Below are 20,815 nucleotides of genomic sequence, written 5' to 3'. Positions count from 1 at the left end.
AACGTCAAGAAACTCTGCGAAATCGTTTGATACACTTTTATTGGGATCATCATTTACGGAACGAAAGCATCACACACACGCGGCTCGGCTATTGTATATTTTTAAACGAGTTACATCACCAACGCGTTTTCGTTTTTGCGCTAACGAGCTTCGACACATGAATAACAATCCCCGAGACATCGACAGTAGATTTGGCAGGTACATTTATTGTCGTATTAAAATACTGATGATTAAGGCAACGGCGTTTGTGGTTCGAGAATGAGAGCGATTGAACGCGACGTTAAAGCCACAATACGCGATAAATCATGGTGGATCGGAAAATTGGGTGTAGAAATTAATTAGGGACTTAACCCAGCCTACGACATAATCCGTGGCTATTAGTGGCGACCGTAGAGAGCGGGTTACCAATACGAATATTTCATCGTAAATAATCCGCCGTTATTCCCATTTACGGAGGAGTCATTGGCCTGGTGCATTTTAATTTATCGATGTGTATCAGCAAGAAAGGGAACTTTTTTGTTTGTTCATCTTATTATACTTACGGATAATTAAGATTATATTGTTTTAACGAATCTTTCCACGACAAGATTTTTGCGTATTTTCCAGACGGGTATGGAATAGATGAGAATGTTTTATGATACCTATTGAAATGCAAAGTTTTTACTTCTCTTAAAGTTTTACCTTCACCTTGCGCCTCTTAAGAAGATTTACCGATGGTCGAGCTCTTTCTCTTTCTCTCTTTCTCTTCCTCTTGAAACGATATAAATAATCGAGGGTCGTACGATGCCAGTCACATGGCGTCGTTGATTTCTTGAATACGTGCCAGGCACTCGACGTAGGCTTTAACGAATTCAATCAAAGAGTAATTGGTATAAAGAGCATATAGCCAGCGAAAAGATTGGAAAATATCGGTTTTCAATGAAAAATGAGTGTTCTGTGTTCATCGAATATACAAGAATATATCTTCCATGGTGAATACTGTTACAAGTACCAGTGTATCTTTGTTTCGTTCCCGGATATACATATGTATATATTTCATCTTTATATTCTCCCAGCCCGTCAATTACGGCACCGCCCGATCCCTCGAGACGATCTCTCGATGAGACGGAATGTGCAGCGGGTTAATATCTGTTGTCAGACTGTCGCGCAAAACACGCGGGCGTTTGGCTTGTGTGACACTGATAATTCAAGGGGGGCGGTTTCTCTCCGCGCCTCTTCTTCCGCACCTCGAAAGAGTGGACTTTTACGCGGAATGCCCTCGTAAACTCGTTAATAGTCTATAATCCGCGGACGAGTGAGAATCCGTCGTGTTCGTTCGAATCGCGCGTGCTTGTGAATGACAGTATCCTCGTAGCACGGAAATGATGCGTGCGGGGTAAGATACTCTCTCTCTTCTGGAATATACTGATATTTCTGCGAATTTTTCTGCCGAGGGAGATCTTCTCAAGATAATTGTGTAAAAATAAAGCGAAAAAGATTTCAGCGGGTTTGAGATAATTCGAGGGGAGGGGAATATAATGGTACGTTTACCTTTTAAAGTTAATTAAAAAGTATATTAAATAGCAAGTTGACTGTATCTTTTTAGGTTTTCGTTCTTTGAAGAAGTAAGTGAATCATTTGCGTTTTAATTTCATAGTTTCGAAGCTATTACTATTCCATTAATGACACACGTGCGCAAACATGAATATTCCTTTGAAAAGTAATTCGGCAATTGAGCACTTTTGATGTATACATTCATGATTTTTTTTTTTTTTTTTATCATTTTTATAAGACTTTTTATTGAATTTTTTAAGCGTCCAGCGAATATTCATGCGATAGGTATCGACGAACATCGAATAGATTTCGCGGCTGGAATATCGGATATTGCATAAATATCCGCGGAACGTGACTATCCAAACTAGATTTATATGGATATTTATACGGAACGTCGATGTTACTGTAATGGATCATGCATGGTGATCGCGACTCAGACTTAAAAATACACATTTCGTTACGACAAACGAGCTTTGTTTCAAGTGAGTTTTGTCTCGATCGATACGAACAGATCGTGTGAATTTTCCTGGAAAAGTATAATGTTATTTCTTTTCAATATACTTTAATGACTTTCGGAAATTAAATATTAATTTAACCTGATTTCTTTTAAAATATAACACGAATAATTTAGAATAATTTAGTTAACACGAATAATTTAGAAAAGTTTTACATAAAAATTACTTAACATATTGATAAAAAAATAAAAAATCTGCGGATTTGCCGATTCGTCATTTCGCGTTAATTACCGTTTCAAAAGGAAGATGTAAAGGAAGGAGATTGTCAAACGGACAAGGGAAAATGCCAGTCAACGACGACGCTGACGTTTATATCGCGATCTGTTTTTCCTGTCCCAGCGCAGTGAGTTTAATTGCTTTTCTCTAGTCTACCTTCTAATTAAACCTCCAACCATCCTCGGCGAGGAACTAGCCAAATGCATAATGCATTTCGCAGGACTCGATGTCGGTCGTCCTTTCTTCCTGTCTCCTTTGAATCCCTCACGATTTGCCTCCATCCTCGGTTCTAGCGCGACCTGAGCTAATGGTCGAAGTTGGTCGTCGTCGTTTCGACGTAGTGCACCTTCGATTGAATTATAATTAATGCCACGCCATGCGCAACTCGCATTGTGAGCTAACAACGGTGGGAGAAACTCGCGCCGAGAAACGCACATTTCCAGCGACACAAATTATCGATTATAAAGTAATAACTCATAATTTGCGTGTGAAGTTTCCTCTCTATAACTCTCGTGGATGCGACTTGTACTCCAGAATTATAGTTAATTGATCGCACGATTTTCTTTCTTCGTCAAAAGATTCATCTTGATACAATTAATATAATATGACTTTTAACGAACACGTCAGTGAAAAGAGGAGAAATTTTCTCTCCGAGATATCCGTGAAAGTGCAAAGACCGATTATGAATTAATGTAAAAGTCGCGTGCTTGCGACCTTTTTTTTATTTAATTAGAAAAGTCTCGTAATTTTACTTTACAATTTAATGTGTTTTTAAGAAAACTAAACGCTCGGTTGTGACTGTGGAATTAAATTAAACACATTTATGACACATAAATTTTACTGAATTTATTTATAATTATATATACTTTTTTATACGCTGTAATATCAATTATAAATTGCCCTTATCTTTGGTGCGTGCACGAATATCGTATCTCGCGGTGGGTGTCTACAGATTTATCACCGGGGTGGTACGGCTGCGATCAACAGTTAAATTACAATCTAGTGTCTGTCTCGAATGGCTGCAATTCACTTCGCGATATAAAGTCTTCGCGGAAATAGATTTAGAAACGAAATATTGAGAGATCTGACGTGCTCCTTAGAGTGAAGAATCTAAGCGTCGTATTCCGCTCACGTAGCTCGAAAGTGTCGACTACCTGGAAATCCCTTCGACTTGTTACGCGTTTCTTATGCATATGCTATTATAATGTAGATAGGCACTCTATCTCTTCCTTTCTACAAAGGCGATTGACATGTTTAAAGCTCCGGTCAAGTCCACGACGTTCTCCATTAAAATTGTCACCATTAAAATATTTACGTGACGCTCAGTCTAAATTAATTTTGTTCGATAATTGCGTATAAGGTGTGTATTTGCATTTGAAAATGCTGGAAGAATTAAAATTTGTCTCGCAGTACTTAAGAAAATTCATTTTGTGACAAATACGTCATTTTACAATCTTGCACTTTCATTGGATTGGAAGGAAAGTTTTCTGGCAAGTTTTTTTCGCGAATAACGTGAACGCTATTTATATTTATACTCATCGCCAATTGCGTTATGCATACTCGTGCTTTATGCATACTCGTTCTTTGTAATCGATCGTTTCACATGATAAGTTGCACGCGTAAAATTTCACATCTTATTCGGTAGCGAAGCACTCTTTACGTCGCCTAGAATGGAAAGACCGCTAACGATCCTCGACCAACGGTAATTTCTCGGTTTCGACGATGTCTTTTGTACGTAACGGGCCGCCTTATTGCGCGATAATCACATAATGGGCGCGAATTGGCTCCGTCAATTAAAGCTGGCACGAAGTCGTCATGCCTTTCTTCGCTCGATAGACAGCCACGAAGTGGAGCCGAGAGAAAATTATTTCTCTCTCGTAAGAGTTTTTCTTTTAAAACAGATAAGTTTGCAATGTTGAAAAATGTATTTCGATTAATTTTAAATTAGTTTTAAATAAGAGAAAAATAGAAAATAGAAAAATAGAAAAGAAATATTTGAAAAATTTATATTTGTAAAAAACTAAAACTCTCTGCGGCGGACTCGATACACGGAAATTCGCCATTAGTTTTTGTCACCGTTAGATCGATTTGTCCTCACAATTATGTAAAGTTAGTATAACGGGTCGGGAAAAGTACGGGATCGATTTCACGATGCTCGTGCATCGTACGCACTCGAGAATATTCAATTTTTCGGTCTGCCGCGTCGCATGATTGCCGGGCGTGAGATATAAATCGCCTCGGAAGCGCCGATACAATGTTGTATAATCAAATACGAAATACTTCCGCGAGATTTTCGAGTAACGATAAGAGTTACGGCGAAAGGAGCTTGTCGGTGAAAATTGCTATCGACGTGGAAAAATCGACTTTAAGTTGATCGAGGAAATTTCAAAGGGAATAACTCATTCTTATTATATTTTTCTAAAGCTCCGCGAAAGATGTGAAAAAAATTGCAAGAATTAAACGTCAGAAGACGTCTTGAAATTTTCTTTAAGACCTTCCAAGATCGGTTTTTCTCTCTCGTTTTCTTCGCTCTATCCGAATTCCGTACAGATCTTAAGATCGGCACGTCCGGGATGATTCGCGCGCTCGTGAAACAAATTATGCGAATGTTTTAGCAAAGTGTGCGAGTACCCGCGGGCGGGTTCGGCATCCTCTGTAGTCCTGCGATCGCTTATTATCTCGCTGGTACTGCGCGAGGTTGGCCACGATAATCCTTGACCGGTCTTACATCATCTTGTCTGGTTTTTCCTCGCTTTCCACCCGGTCGCATCGAATGCTATTATCCCGCGTTGTCGGAAAGCAATTTCCTTCGTCGCTTTCTCCAATCGCTTTTGCGGTTTCCCGCGATGATTAAAGAGTCATTAAAATCGGACGACACTTGATCGAGAAATTGACGTTCCGAAAATAGTATATTGTCGAGAGATATAAAATTGAGGTATTAATATATCAGCGAAGAGTACTTATCGGTATTTTTATCGATATTTATATTGGTATTTTTTAATTCAATATTACTTTATCCCAAGAGAGTTAATTCCAAATGGACGAAGAATTTAGACTGTCTATTAAGATTTCATTTATGTATTTATTAATTTAGAACATAACGCTAAGATGTTGTCGCGAATAGCTTGGAAAGCTCTTTAGCCGCGAAAATAGCTTACATTGGCTGGTAATGAAGCAGAGCGTTCCAAGTTTTGTCGATGCACTTGGAAAGTCGTGTCGCGCATAGTTAAAAGTTTGAAAGATTTTATGCGCGAAGCGTAAAGCGTGGAGCTCCGTCTGCTAGTTCAACGCTCGTCCGCCTGTTTCACTTTGAGCGTATTTTCGTGGCTGCTCGCTCGCTCATTCGTCGATAATTTAGCTTTCTGCATCAGCTTGAATATAATTGCTAGCCTCTGATATATTATAAATATCGAGACACAACAATTTGTGTCTCATCCATTTTATTCTACTAATGTCATACAAACGTCATCCTTGTTATTTATTGTTGCTTGGATTGAACAATCTTCATGCAAGATACACGTATATCTGTACAATAAATTCATACACGTTTAATCGATTTAATACACGAAACAATGCGGTTTGGCAGAAAGCCAGTTTAGTTGCGTAAACAAAATCGAATTTCTCGCTTGAAAATCGGGTCGACGTATATTTCATTGTCACACCCACCCCTCATCCCTCCATTGCTTTCGAAATCCAAACAACATCGCGGGGAAGGTCAACCGGAAGAGCTTTTCTGTTGTTCCACCGTAGCCGAAAAGTCTGGCGCCGGTGCGACGGCGGTCCAACGGCGTCGTGGATACATCCTGTCCAGGAGACGAGCTTCAGTATTCGTTTCTCCTCCGACGTGTTGTGCATCGTCGCTCCTTCGACGTGGTCCTCCTGGTCGCGTCCATTCACTGATAGCTCTCATCCCGCGATATATAACTCACGGCGATATCTTGCATTTTTTTATTTTATGCTTATGATTTGTTGAGCGAACAACATGTCATTTGAAGCAAATTTAAGAAGCTATAATATAAAACGTTAATCGAATAGATAAAAGTGCATTCTCTCAAATATATGTGCGTGTTTACGAAGTAATAAACAACATAATATACGCACGTATCGATTGTTTCATAGAAAATTGCATAAAAAAATTCAAAGTTCACAAAGTTGGTTGGGCGACAAAAGGTTTTTTTCGGTGACAAAGGAAAACGCGGGATCGAGACAAACCTCCTTCACCCGGTGCTTTCACGTTTTTCTGTCAGCTATCGAGCGGAGGAGCTCGTCGGGATGTTGAAGTTCCGAGTAGTATCCGGCCAACGGAAGCGCGGCGGCATGGTGAGAATCTTAAACGTCTGCGACGTGCTTAAATCTCGACTCGACGCGCGGAAAAACGTCGTCGAAAAAAGAAAAGTTAATTTTTCCCGGATTTACCTCGGGATTTATTTATGTTGCACGTGAAGCGCTCGTTCAATTTTTTACTATCGCAATAAATGCGAAAGCATTTTTCCACGGAGAGACCAGCGCTCTTTCTCCAATTTTTCATTACGTCGCCAATACTACAGATATAATTGGACATTTTTGCGCCGTGTAATATAATCAACCATCTTGAAAAAAAGAATATAATTGTAAGGAAATATATTAATTTAAACATTGTAATATATTTTTTAAATATCGTACGGTATTTGTTAATCGACAAACTATCGATTTCTAAGTCATCATTGTATTTCGATTCCATCGTGCGGTAATTTGTCGTTGCTTCGCCTGCACGACCGCTTTCAGACAACATCGCGTGTCGACGTCTGAGAAGTTGCCTGCCTCCAGGCGCGAGGGATCCGCCATTAAGGGACTGCAGTGGCTCTCAAATGTCCTCTCGTTCTGATAATTCGCTCGACGTTTTCGATTAATCGAATCGCATCAATTTGCATTTGTTTGCGTTTAACGATCTCGCAAATTAAATTCTTATAGATAAAATCTTCCAAATGTTTCTAATCTTTGATTTTTTTATCTGTTACAGGTAAATCCGGGAAGCAAGGCAGCTCAGCAAGGGGTGAGAGAGGGTGATTTGATTAGTAACATTAATGGAAGACGCACTCGAGATCTGACCAACAGCGAGGCACACGCTTTGCTACGTAACTCTGGGGAACAGTTAAAGCTCGGTCTTAACCAGTAAGTCGCTTTTTTTAAGATATTAAGACTTTTTGCGAAATAATAGAAGCGAGAAATTAAATTCTATTCTATTCTATTCTAATCTAATCGGGAATTTTATTTTCTTTTTTTGTCGCAGAGAAAATATCGGCTCACCAAAAAGGAGGATCTACAAGAGTAGTCTACAGGAAAATACTACGACTGAAATTCAGAATAGTAAGTATTCGTCGCGAAAATCTATCAATCTCAAATACAGCGAGAGCCAATCATCATTTCTGTCATTTTTGTACCATAGAGATCACCACAAGGACCACAACGACCACGCGCACACGGACAGAAGCCGAGAAGAACGTTGCCAGTAAGTTTGATGTCTTTGTATAAAATTATTACCTTTTTTGTTACTTCAAATAAAGATAGAAACGCGTGAAATATTTATGTAAAACGATGATTGCGATCGTTTAATATATAAATATATCATGCATATCGATAATTAATAATTAACAGGTCGCTTCGCCGCAAAAACTTTCGCCGAACGCATTGAGAATGTGGCCTATGATTAATTAAATATAATGTTGAATTTACGAGCAAATTTCCAATTAATCGCGAGCGGTTTGAGCAATGAGTTCACCGTGTTCGATATTGATTCCCGATTAATCTCGTACGGTATCAAATATCGGGCTTATATATATTGAGAGTCTCAACCTCATTTCCCAATTAATTTTTAACGCGTCTAACTCGACGTATTTTACAGATATGCGACCACGATTACTAGTAATCGAAACAAGTTAGGCGGGGGTAACATGGTTAGTTCATAGATAGGCTATATCGAACATATAAAATATACCGAGTCATTGGCAGGTGATTATCGTGTCGACTCTCTTAACAATTCACGATTCGTTCTCCGCAATATATACGTTCGATTCTCGATCGTTGCCGTTTGTAACGCGTCGAGTTATACCGGAGGATTCAGAAATTACCCACGCATGACTGCCGGTGCTTGGTCGAGCACAATAATCCTGCCAGTTAACTGAGCGTGTACAATGCGCGTAGTTTAATTATCTCCAATGATCTCAATGGCGGACAATGGCTGCCTGTTCCTTTATGCGCGACAGCGGCAGAAGTTAGCCTCGGTGACATTTCGGTTGGCCGAATTAATCAAGTCGGCCTTCCGTGCATCGCCATTCATCTATGCTTGATAATTTTTTTTCACGATAAAAACAAAAAATAATTCCCTCTAAAAATTGAATCGATAGATGGAAGCGAATTTTTCTCATCAGTCTAACAAGATTTTGCGATATATATAAATTACAATCATGAAGATTTACTAAAGCGACCGAAAGAACATTTTAAAGATGTGTGTAAAGATCGAGAGACATCAATTTCGAAGGCTATCCTCATCGCGCTTAATTAATCGCCGATAATTGGCCGCTCGCTTCGATGTCGCTTTAGACTCTAACCAAGGATACGGGCCTAATAAGTGCAGCATATGACGTGTACGTTGACCATAAATACGCGACGGATCATCCCACCACTTTGGCTATTATTACCGGCTCTTTTCTCCAAATTGCCCGCTCGTCGCGGTACAGTGCACATCCAGATAGCATACCCACGCTTCGCGTCGAGTACGCGCGTGTGTTGTCTCACGCACACGCGACACACCTGTCCCCAACTCACATGTACGCTCTCACCTACGACGGTACACCTGCGACCACAACGACACGCGGCAATTCCGTGCCCGGCGCACCCTCGGCTCTCCAAGAAGGCCCTGCGTCGAGGAGACGACCCTCTTCGTCTCCTCTTCTTCCTTTTCGAGGCTTGCGAGACCCACCTTCTCGTTCAGTATCAGGGAACACCTTGTCGAGCGCGCCGCGCCGAGTAATCGAATTTTGAATCGCATTGCATCGTTTGTTTTAAAAAAAAGAAAGAAATTAATATCGCCGGAAAAAACGTAGAAATGTCCAACAAAAAAATTGGAGTCGATTGCATAGATTTTTTTCTTTTAAAACGTAACAGTGATAAAGGGATAATGAGAGAGTGAAGTGTGAATATCGTCGTATAAATTTGTATAACTTTGAATTGTACAATTTTTTTTCGGCGCGGCATAATAAAATTTAATCAAGAGATTCATAATAGCAGACGAAAAGTGCAAGAAACACCATCGACAATTATGTGATCGACCAATTGCCAGTTTACCACGATAATATAAAATTTCTCTCGCATATATATAAATTATAATCATTTTTTCGTTAAGTTCGTGACCGGCACAACGACCGATGAATTGAATGTTCGAGTTAATATAAAAGAAAACATCGATGAGTGTTCAATGAGGAAACGCATACACAACAGCGTGGAAATCTAGCGATGCGAGTGACGCGATCGTCAACAATACATGTATTATCCGGCGATACAATAGTCGCGAATCGCTGTTTAATGAAGCTGCATGCGATTGCGTAATAACGAAGGAAAGGGCATTACAACGATAAATTCATCGGGACAAATCACGCGATGAAAGTAAATTCAGCGAGGACGCGAATTGGATCAATGATAATTAACGACACTTGAAAACAAGGTACAGTCGTAGTATTTTATATAGGAAACGAGAGTTTGAGTTCTCAAATGAATTTAGAATTAAATAAATTTGGATAAAATCGATACGATCTTTCGGAAGAAGATGAAATTCTTCGATTGCGCTCAATGTCTTACAACGTTGAATCAGCGACGCTTGTCGCGATGGCGTGGCTGCAACGAGACGACGGATCCGTTGGTGATGACGAAACGTCCACCCACTCGTCGTCAACGTCATCATCGTCGTCGCTCGGAATCCGTGCAAAAAATCACCTCGTCGCGCTCCAAAGCCCGATTTCTGACCGTGATGCGTAGCTTCAGTGCTTCGTGGAAACGACGGGCAGCTAAGATGAGCAACGCGAAGAACAAACTGAAGACGCATCCGAAGAAACTGCTTGTCAGAAACGACGAGGTCGAATCGAGATACGTGGGAATTTCAAGAACGCTTAACGGAGTTCACTTGAGGAAGAGCAAGATTCCCGCGACCGTAGATACGTCGAGAGTCAACGGCACCGGACAGAAGGGAGACGACGGGGTTGCCGGAAGAAGGGCCGGGGAGCTCGAGCGTGAATATTACGAGCACCTGGAGGCGTTCAAGTTCCTCATCGATCCACCGCCGTGTTTTCGCAACACGGAGACCCGGCAAAACTTCGAGAATAAGCTCAACAGCCTGGATTTCAGGCGGATGAACACCGTGGCGATCCCCGAGGGACTCGAGACGAATAGATTCCAGGAGCTGAAGAGCTCTTCCGATGGATTTCGGAAGCTGACTTGCGAAAACGGCGTCTTGTACGACATTTGCGAGAGATCGTACGCAGATACGTTGGATCGTATCGTGGAGGAGCATCTGAAGATCGAACGTACGATGCTCGATTTGTTTGTCAGGGCGCCGATTTTGAAGAGCCGACACGGCGAACAGGTGTCCCTCGCGGCGCGCGAGAACAAAACCGTTCGCTTCAAGGACGAGGTGAAGCGCTCGGAAACATCTGTCGAACACGGGGAAGGGTTGAGACTCAGGGACGAAGGCTACGAAGGGGTGGGATCGAATAATCGTGTAAAGACGGAGATCATGAAGGAGGAGGACTCGGACTTCTGTCGAGACCGGTCACTGGGCGAGAGTTCGAACGTGTTCGATGTCGAAATAGGGAACGGTAGGTAGCGATTAAAGTCGATTAGAGAAATTTAACATGATGTATATGCTCGATGGGAATAAAAGTCGGAGAAAAGGACGCATGTCTGCATAAAAAATATTTGTAAAATTCTCATGAAATATTTTTCAAACAGATAAATGTTGTTTAAATAATTAATAATGAAATATGAGAAACTTTGCAAAAACAATGTTAATAATTTAATTACGAGCTTAACGAACATTTTGCGATAACCGAAGTTTCTCTCACATCAATCCAATTCGCATTGACATTAACAGTACGCTTCTTGTCACTGAAATTCAATCGTGCTTATAGGTTGTTCTTGCCGTAACAAACGAGGCGGCGCAATTAGTAACGCGTCATTACGTTTGCTTTTTGAGGGTCATCCGATTCTTTAAATAAAGGATGTACTAGAGTTATAAATTTGTCGACGCTGTCAGTTGATAAAACCAAATCGTATTATTAATTATAATTTTATTATGATAAAATGTATAATTTAAAAAAATAAGAAAAAGATATTAATTTTTCTTACAAATTTTTTAAAAATAAATAATGAATAATTCATGTTTTTATAAATATTTATATTATTTTTATATGATTTATTTTAACGATATTCGTTCACATCAATGACACTTTATCGACAAAAGTACAATTATTATAAATATTTTCGCGATAATCTTTCGTGCTCAACATTTATGCATCGATATTATGGTCAATGAAATAGATTTCGATTTATGTCGCGAAACTCGCAGTCTCGATTGAACAATGCGTTACCGGAAATAGTAATCTCCGTTTGTTGAACGGGTTTGTTCGAACGGAAATTGTTTCTTTATCGCGAACAAGTCGTGCGCCAGATATCTAGAACAGTTCGCGTAGTTCGAAAACGTAAAAATGCGATCGCTCGAACTACATTAAACGAACAATTAATAGAGTAATGGATCAATTGTGTCAAATGATGAAACATTCAGCTTTGGAAAGTATAATTTGGAATTATCTTTTCCCATTGTATCTGCACATTACAATTGTAATTACATCTTTAACTTGTAATTACATCCTTACGTCAAATTTCTTTGATATTAAAAAATAATTAAAAATTATAATTAAAAATTATAATTAAAAACGATAACCGATCTCTGAGATTTTTTCACGGAAATTGCGTTGAGTGTAAAAATGAGACTCAAGGGCGCGGATCTTAGATCCGTCGAATCTACGCGAAGCGTGACGCCGGCGATCGATTGTGCAACGGACACGCAGAGTCGTCGGGCAATAAAATATGTCACGCTAGCCGGATTGCGCAAGCGATGAGCGACGGCGGTGGCGATCGGATCGAAGGAAATCCCCCGCCGAGAATGACGCGAAGGGCGCAGGAGGGCAGGGCAGGGCGACCTCCGCTGTGGAGGAGACGAAGATGGAAGACGTCGGATCGCGGAAACGTGGGCTTGGCACCTTCGGGCCATGACGGGGCACACCCGTCGCGCCCATCGCGCGTATTAACGCGCCCATGGCGATGGTCCCGGTGCTGGTCCCGGCTCGCTAAATGCACGTCCCCTCTAATTTTCCCCCGGGGAAAAATCCGTCACTCGTAATTCGCCCCGTGAATCTCGCGCAATTTTTTTACAATAGCGCGACTGTAAATTAAAAAGGACTATTGTTTATATTAATTGTTATGACCGCGAACATAAACTCTGAAAAAGAAAAAAATGTTTCATTTTTCGTAAATTATGGAATTATGTAACGCTACGTCTGTAGTCGCCCCGATTTTCACCCCTTTCTATCGTATTTGCGTCCATGACTAATCAATCTTGCGATCGTAATCTCCTTCGATTCCATTACGTAATTAATGTGATATATTTTTTATCGTGCTCGGCGACTTTCGTTGCGTAACCGCAAGGTCGCGACTCTCCGATATATAGGTTTTTTTTATTACCATACCATTAAGCTTTCGATCCATCGGATTTCTTATTTTAGTTACATTCGCTCCTTTCGCTTTTTCGGATCGAGTTACGAGCGTCGCCGAATTAAACGGGTCAACTCGCTACACGAGGGGGCGCGTTCGCTCGAAAAAAAAAAAAAGATATTCCGTCACTTCCGGATCTCACATGCGACGCATGTGTGTCTGTGCCGTGACGCAATGAAAAGTGTGGAAAATAGATGGGTGCGCGACAGTCGCTTCGGCATTGTGTGCTCGGAAGGAAGTCCAACTCGGAAGCGGCGCTATTCATGAATTCAGAGGGGATTCTAGAGGGGACGTGTATACATGTGCCTGCTCCTGTGTGCGTACACTAATGCGCATTACAATTGCATCCCTGTATACAGTTTTATATCCGTATGTATACTTATGTACACTATCTTTTTTAAATACCCAATGTATTCCTCTTCTAAAAAAAAAAAAAAACATGGTTTCCTTCACCGGATTTTTTCTAAAAATGTTGTCGAGTACTCTTACGACACCTAAACTATACATCTTTCATCGCGGAATAAATGAGAATTTTGAGATCGAATTTTGTGCGAGCTACATGGACGACCGTAGAAATTCCCGACACCGATGACGGGATTGAAATTCTCTCGATGTGTGCGCGCGCGTCACACGAATTCACCTGGATCGACGTGTGAAGCATGTAGGTGTACGACGAAACACGTGACTCTTGACGGGTGGGGAACGCGGGCGCGTTTCACGGGTAGTGGTGGGTCCACTCGTCGTATGCTCAGTGCATAATCGCGATTCACAAACCCTACAGGTCGCGGTTGTGTCCACGATGATTTGCTTGTAGTTGACGTTTAACATGAGCGACTTGGTCGGGATTCTCGCCTAAATTTAACGCGCTGGTTTGTGCCTCGCGCACACGCTTGACGCTTCGTCGCCTCGCGAGCGGTGATATCGCGAATTCTTGTCGATCGATAGTGCGCGAAAGATTATTAGATTAGCGTCCCAGAGATCTGTCATAAGAATATGATGTATCGAGGAAACTACCAGCGAAGCGTTGCAACGTAAATTGCATATAACAAAGTTTAATAACTTAGATTTTTTTCTTCTTTTTATGTAACTTTATATCTTTAAAAAATATGTTTTTTAGCTTTAGCTATCGCGGGCAAACGAGGATAATTTTTAACTTTGAACGAGACAATTTTCTGAGATTCGCGCATCGTAACATCGAACCATTTCTTTCAGATGACACAAAAGTCGAGCAGAACTACGCCAATCAGAACGGTGCTCTGAAAAGCTGTCCGGGCGAACAACGAAGCGACGTTAAAAAAGGTAAGTGGGCCTCGTTATTGACAAAAGGAGGGAATATATATACTTGGATGCTGGACTGGACTACGCTTGTTTGCATGATCACTGAAACACTATGTACGATTTCTTCTCTCTTCTTTTCTTCATTAAGCATCATCTTGCGATTGCTACTGTTTGGGACGATCTCCCTAAAAGCTTGTCGAATTGTCTCGTATGTAGACAAGAGAAACTCGGATCTAAGATAACATAGATGAAAGGTGCTGGGTAAATTAAAAGTTAGCGTAGCAAATTAAAAGTAAAATTATTCGAAGATTTAACTACATCCAGTAATCAAGGATTTTAAAGATAGAGAAGAATAATATATTTTCGAGTAATTATTATAAAAAATTTAAAGAAACTATTTTAATCTTTTTTAAATCTTTATTTTTGAACGTTAATAAATTTGTTTGTCTTAGTCCCAAAAAATCCACCATTTCGCGTATTCAGTGGACATTTCAGTGGGAGAGATCGAATAATTTTCTGCCTAATGTAATTCTACAGTAACAGCTTTTTTATGTAATACTCTTAGAAATCTTAAAATTCCGCTGTTTTCCTGCGCTGAGTGCAGGGAAATCGTAACGAGCCGTCGTCTTTAAATGTAAAAATAAAAAGACGTGTCAAACGCACGTGAGTGCGCGCGAGAGAGAAAAGTCCGGAGAATAGAGAAACGCATAGCTAATGTTACGTGGAGGCGAAAAACGGAGAAGCTCGGAGAAGTTACGTAAAACGACCGCGACGGGATATTTGCGGAGAATCCTGCGCGAGGGAAGAGGGAGAAAAAAGGAAGGAGAGACGAGGAGAGAGGAAAAGCGGAAGAAACTCGCGCTCTGAGAATTTCTCCACGAATTCGCGAAACGTCGTAGGATATTGCGATCTCTCGGAGTACGCGACCGACGCGGAGGACAGCAGCGTCGGGATGCCGCAGGGTAACGCGCGCAACCGCAACCGCGGCCGCAGGAATCGGAACCGGCGAAACCGTCCGTCTCTTCAGCGACCGGCGAATCCTGCGGAATCGCCGCGGAACGTCGAGCAGAGGAAACCCGAGGAACAAGCAGCGGCGTCCTCGAGAAACGAGCGCGACGACGACGACGACGACAACGACCCGAAGACGAACGACTCCGTTTCGAAGACTGCCATTCCGGAAAATGCCGATTTGATCGAGGGCGAATCGTTGAGTCGTCGATATCGAATCCGCCCGGATGATAGACGCAGAGTCGAGAAGATTGAATTGAAGGAGTATCGCCCCGGGATAATCGAGATTACGACTGTCAGCAGTCTACCCCTCGAGGCAACGATCGGCCATATCGCCGGAGTGGGCATCCTGGAGACGGGAAGCGGCGACCGGACGACGGTGACGATATCGGAGCCGGTGGAATCGATACAACCGTTTTCTGGTTGCTCGAGTACCGAGCTCTCGCAGGCGAATGGAAATCGATTGGAGATTCGGGAAGTCGATGACAGCGATACGGAGGTGGATTGCCGGCCGACAATCGTCGAATTCGAATCTGCCGCGGATAAGGAGCCGGTCGAGAGATCGGGAAGCTTCGAAGAGCTCGAAGAATCTAAATCGAATGATCGAGTCGACCAGCAATTCGTGCTGCAGAAGAAGTTCTCCAGATCGGAAACGGAATTTCCGACTTCGATGTGTGCCACCGTGATGCCCAAGGATGTGGAGAGGAAGCTGCGAAACTTTATCGAGGGCCTGCAACTGCCGAGCTTCTCCGAGGAAGTGGCGGAGGACGGAGGACGATCTCTCGAAAAAGACATGTCTCGAGATGTCTCGACGGAAGAGAACAAATCCACTGAAAAAGTCGCTGTCTCATCGCGCCGGAAGACGAGGAAACGCGCGATGTCAACGGAATCGCATTACGCCCGCAGCTTCTTGGACATCATACAAGAAGAGACCGAGAGGTTGTCGGAGGACGAGGCGCAGCACATCAGAGATTTCATAAACGAGGAGATCAGCAAGTATCGGCGCGAGGATAGACATTCAGCCGAAAGGGCGACGGACGATACCGAAACAAAATTGGACTATCCTGAAAAGGTCGAGAAAGTTTCTGACAAACTGGAATGTGATATTAAGATTAAGATCGATACGATGGAAGGTGACGTTTCGAAATTACATTCGTGCGATGAAGCGAATAATCGCGCAGAGATCGAGCAAAATCTTGAACCGAGTTCAGCTAAAAATATTGCTGAAATGCAGACAACAGAGGACACCATATCTGCTATTAAAGTAACGGACGCGAAAGATGACGCGTTATCTCATGAATCTGTGGAAATTGTAGCGAATGCAACGCAAAGCAATCCAAAGATCGAGAATCATATCGAGATTATGGAAAACGATGCAAATAATAGCGAGGAAAGATTGACGAGTAACAAAGAGAACGTCGCTGAAGAAAATGCAACGATGAAAAATGATGTGACAGCAAGCGACACAAATAAAGCGAAAGATAATAAATTATTGACCGAGGTCGATGCACTTGCAGAATCACCAGAGAAATGTGACGTTTTGCTAAAAGAAGTCGAAACGCACACGGTGACCGGCAATGTATCTCGGATGGAGGACGAGGCTGATTCATCCTCGAATCCGCAAACGAAACGACCTCCGCCTCTTCCACCGAGAAGATCGTCCAGTTTCGGCCACGAGCCTCAGCGACCACCGACGCTACCTGAAATAGACTATATCTCGTGCGGCGCGAATATTCATCGTCAACCAGTCGTCGCGACGAATTTACGGAAACGCGATACAACGAGCTGCGAAGCCGAAGTAACGGACGAGTCACCACGACGACCGGAGCTCCCTAAAACTTGCGGAAATCCCTTTGTGTCGAAGAGAATTCGCGAAAGCTCTTCTTCCGGAAATTCGCGTAAATCCGCCTCGACTATGGTTGACGAGAGTTCCATAAACCAGGACATCGTTTCGAAAAGGTATGTCGAGAACGGCCGATCGATCGCGTCATCGGATATTCGTGACGATGATCCGTCATGCTCGCGCGGCGTCGCGTTGGCAGATGCGACGAGCACGGAAATAACGCGTCGCGGGGAAGGGAAGCCCGCGGCGACGCTTGTTGCAGCAGCGACACATGATCGAAGCGCACCGTCGAGCCGACAGGAGGGTGAAACCGAGGTGCATAGGTGTTCTCCTTCATCCCAGGTCGATTCGGGGAAGAAGAGTTCTACGATCAACCGGTCATCGAAAAACGATAAATCGGACGTCGGTCCAGATTCCTCGGCGAAGCGTAGATCGACGATGGGTTCTTCGAGTACCAAGAGTAAAGGAAAATCCGAGCAAGAGGAGAAGAATGATAAATCGACGTCGAGGTTTCTTCATCGCGAGCGAATAATGAAAAGCGAGAAGAAGATAGAGACGAGGATAATCGAACGACACGAGGAAAGCTTGAGCGCTAACCAGCGCGATAGCCTCTGCGATTCCAAATATTCGACGTGGGAGTCGAAGCGCGAGGAGAGACACGAGGAAGAAACGCGCAGCTCGTCTCGACAGAGTAACGCGAGGAATTCGTCCGATGACGAGACGAGCTCTCAAAGGCTGGATATCTTGGCGAGCAAAAATCCCTCACCCGAGGGCGACGTTCAAGGACACGATTCTTCTAGCAGTACTACGTCCTTGAGCACCGTGAAACATCGTCCATTGGAAGCATCGTTGACCGACGTCAGTGCAAACGTTCGCGAAACGAAGGAGAATAATTCCAAGAACGAAAAAAAGGAAGAATCTCTTTTGAAACGAAAGCTCACTCTGCTGAAGAGCGCGGAAGATCTCGCCAATGAAACATCAGCAGAGAGCTCGCCGCAGCCGATTCCTTATTCGCCCGTGGAGGATCTTTACTACGTGTCGCTGAATGATACCGAGGAAGTTTCCCGGAATAATCGCGAAAATGTTTCGAAGGACATATCGCGACGACCGTCTTCTCTGCGGGAGCTCTGCGTGAAGAGGATTCTATCGATGCCGTTCGGATCGCAGATGATTGACGAGATCACCGCGCCCAAGTTGAGCATCTTCGAGAGTCTGCGGACTCTGCAGAGGTTTGTGAGCGACGTGCCGCGGACAAGCGCGCGTCAGCAACATAACGATAACGCCCAGCGATTAAACACGATGCATGGAGTGAGTGATGCTCGACGACGCGGACTAACGAATACCCTAGACGGGAACGAACCGCTGCTTCGACCTAACGACATTGTAAACGCTGTTTCAGACCGGACTAGGTCGCCGGCGAACGTTAATATTGAGTTGTCAGAGTCGGAGGGCGAAATGGAGGAACGATGGCGAGCTCTGTCTACTTCCGAGGATCCCAGGCTCTTGGTGTGCCTGTCGCCCTCGCAGCAAGCCTCGCAAGTGCGCGCGAGCGCGGACACCCTTCTGGATCTTCACCGCAAGTTTCTGAACCGTTACAGTTATCGGGAGGAACAACCGCGGTGCGTTCCTGTGCCGCGATATCGAGTGGAGATCCATCCGACGATTAAGGACGATGACGTGGTCTCGAAAACGTCTTTTCGAATGACTAATCGAGATACCGCCGAGAGATCGAGCAGCAGGCTACTAGAAATTATCAAAGAGGAACAAAATGGAGGAACGATAACCGAGAATGACGTCCCGGATTCTTTAGGGCACAATGGAGGTCAGGGAAGTCTTAAGGCCGTCCGACCGAACGACTGGTCGAATTTAGCAGACTGCGATAATCGCCGAAGCGCCACTGCGAATGAGCTATTCTTGGCGGCGGCGAGAGGCGAGGAATCGGGTGATAAGCCAAATGGTCACGTGACCGATCGACTTAGGATTACGCCACAGTCCACCGTAGTGGACACTGACGGACATCGTCTGTTGGCGAACGGCGTCGCGAAAGTTCGCGATTCGGAGAGATCGTTTACGAAGAACGCGTTCGCGATGAACAGCGCCATTATTGATCGATCGATGGATGTCGTCGGGAAGAGAACACCGCCTCTTCGGAGAACGGCCGATCCCGGCAAACACGTGAATCCGGCGCTGATCGACGACAAACTCGAGGTGCCGCCGTTGCCGAAGCGCGCGGTTACGGTGGATAGATCGTGCATCGACACGACGAGCATCTTCGACCAGACTCCGCCGAGGAGTCATCTAGAGCCGCGAAGATCGTGTCACGAGACCGAGAAACTGAAGCAGGTCGCCGCCGTGGAAATTATGGATAAACTGAAAGTGCTGCAGAAGGAAACGTCGCGGCGACTCGACGGCGATAGAAGAGGCTCGTTGCCGCAGGAGTACTTTATCCAGCAGCTCAAGTATATCGAACTGTTGGAGGAGCAGCTGAAAAATGTGATAGTGGCGGAGGAGGAGGAGAGAAAAGCCTTCGAGGAATTTCAATCGCACTTTCATCGTACGAAACACTGCGACGACGCGAGGAAATCGTCCGTCGAAGAAACTGAGAGGAAAACCGATGGAAATTTCGAACGCAAAGTTGTCGACGTTCCGGATGGGATGACGAGCGAGAAATCTGCGGAAAATGAGCAACAGAAACATCCCCGTAGCCACGAGGAGAGGCGCTTCGAAAATAATACCTGTCGAAGCGAGCCGGAAATTCACAGTGAACACTGGCGAGAGAAATCACGGAATGTGGAAAAGACTCGCACGGAGACGATCGATAAAGCGGGAAGTCGGCAATTTTCAAGAAAGGTATCTCACGAGAACGGCTTTCACGAGGAATCCTCGGAGAGTATCGAGCGTAAAGAGTGCCACGTGATCACGCAGACGGGAAACGTGAAGAGAATATCGAAAAACGATACATCCGAGGGTAGAGTTAACGAGGAAACGCGGACGACGGAAAAGTCGAGGAACGATTCCGGGGTGTCTAATGAGAAAGAAACTCGATCGCGCAAGAAAACCATCGACGTCGCGAAGAGACCGACAACGTTACCGACGAACGGCGAGGTGTTTCGCCAGCGGATGTACGACGAGTACGTGGATAAGGTGCTGGAGCGGCAGGAGCGAAAGAACCACAAAGTCTTGAAGATCAGTTCGTGCGAGGACATCAGCCCCAAAACGGACGGCGACATGAGCGCGATGGCGAAGGAGTTCATCGAGAAGGCGCGGAGCCGGCTGGACAAGTTCGGGATCGATCTCGACGAGAGCGGGACGGACCGCGAAGAGGACGAGGACGACGTGATCAACGCGAAATTCCTGATCGACGGCAAGGAGCTGCGGGACGCGTCCGGCAAGCTGCCGAAGCATCTGCGGGAGTTCCTGAAGATCTCCATCATGTCCGACGACGAGGGCGGTGAGTGAGTTACGGCGAATGGAATGGACGGTGGATTTTGCTGTGTTGCTCGTCGTGTTGCGAGATATGATTGGTGACGATTGATGACTGCTCCCGTCCAAAGCCGGAACAATCCATCCTGGATATGCCGAGGAGAAATGCCCCTTTTGTAACAACCAACTAACGTAGCGC

General features: G+C 44.0%; 2 protein-coding genes and 1 long non-coding RNA gene across 11 annotated transcripts in view; 2 read left to right on the top strand and 1 right to left on the bottom strand.

Moving 5' to 3' along the window:
* Positions 1-20,815, top strand: part of Cap (Cbl-associated protein) — a 70,983-nt gene that overhangs the window by 15,841 nt on the left and 34,327 nt on the right. For 7 of the 9 annotated variants that reach the window (XM_083087818.1, XM_083087811.1, XM_083087812.1 and 4 more), the window contains exons 2-6: positions 7,264-7,415; positions 7,534-7,610; positions 7,690-7,752; positions 14,277-14,363; positions 15,242-20,644. In XM_083087818.1, the coding sequence (XP_082943944.1) occupies positions 7,264-7,415; positions 7,534-7,610; positions 7,690-7,752; positions 14,277-14,363; positions 15,242-20,644 (5,782 nt within the window). Of the gene's footprint in view, positions 1-6,391; positions 6,585-7,263; positions 7,416-7,533; positions 7,611-7,689; positions 7,753-14,276; positions 14,364-15,241; positions 20,645-20,815 lie in introns of those variants that run through there. The other 2 variants (XM_083087815.1, XM_083087819.1) reach the window with 2 other exon arrangements.
* LOC145964768 (uncharacterized) lies at positions 5,699-6,859 on the bottom strand. Its single transcript, XR_014436550.1, has 3 exons — positions 6,477-6,859; positions 5,931-6,272; positions 5,699-5,789 (listed from the first exon to the last, which is right to left on the bottom strand). It is a non-coding gene; the product is annotated as an uncharacterized LOC145964768 (long non-coding RNA).
* On the top strand, positions 7,761-11,533 carry LOC145964757 (uncharacterized). Its single transcript, XM_083087841.1, has one exon. It carries the CDS (start codon positions 10,066-10,068, stop codon positions 11,116-11,118), a length of 1,053 nt encoding a protein of 350 aa, XP_082943967.1. The 5' UTR covers positions 7,761-10,065; the 3' UTR covers positions 11,119-11,533.

Source organism: Camponotus vicinus, unplaced genomic scaffold (assembly GCF_025532165.1).
Source record: "Camponotus vicinus isolate PSW18456_S1 unplaced genomic scaffold, iyCamVici1.0 SCAF_14, whole genome shotgun sequence".
NCBI classification, from domain to species: Eukaryota; Metazoa; Arthropoda; class Insecta; order Hymenoptera; family Formicidae; genus Camponotus; species Camponotus vicinus.
Note: the sequence above shows the minus strand (reverse complement) of the source record. Positions and strands in the feature narration are given on the sequence as shown.

Excerpts from the sequence above, each read along its gene's own strand:
- LOC145964757 (XM_083087841.1), top strand. The coding sequence starts at position 10,066 with ATGAAATTCTTCGATTGCGCTCAATGTCTTACAACGTTGAATCAGCGA.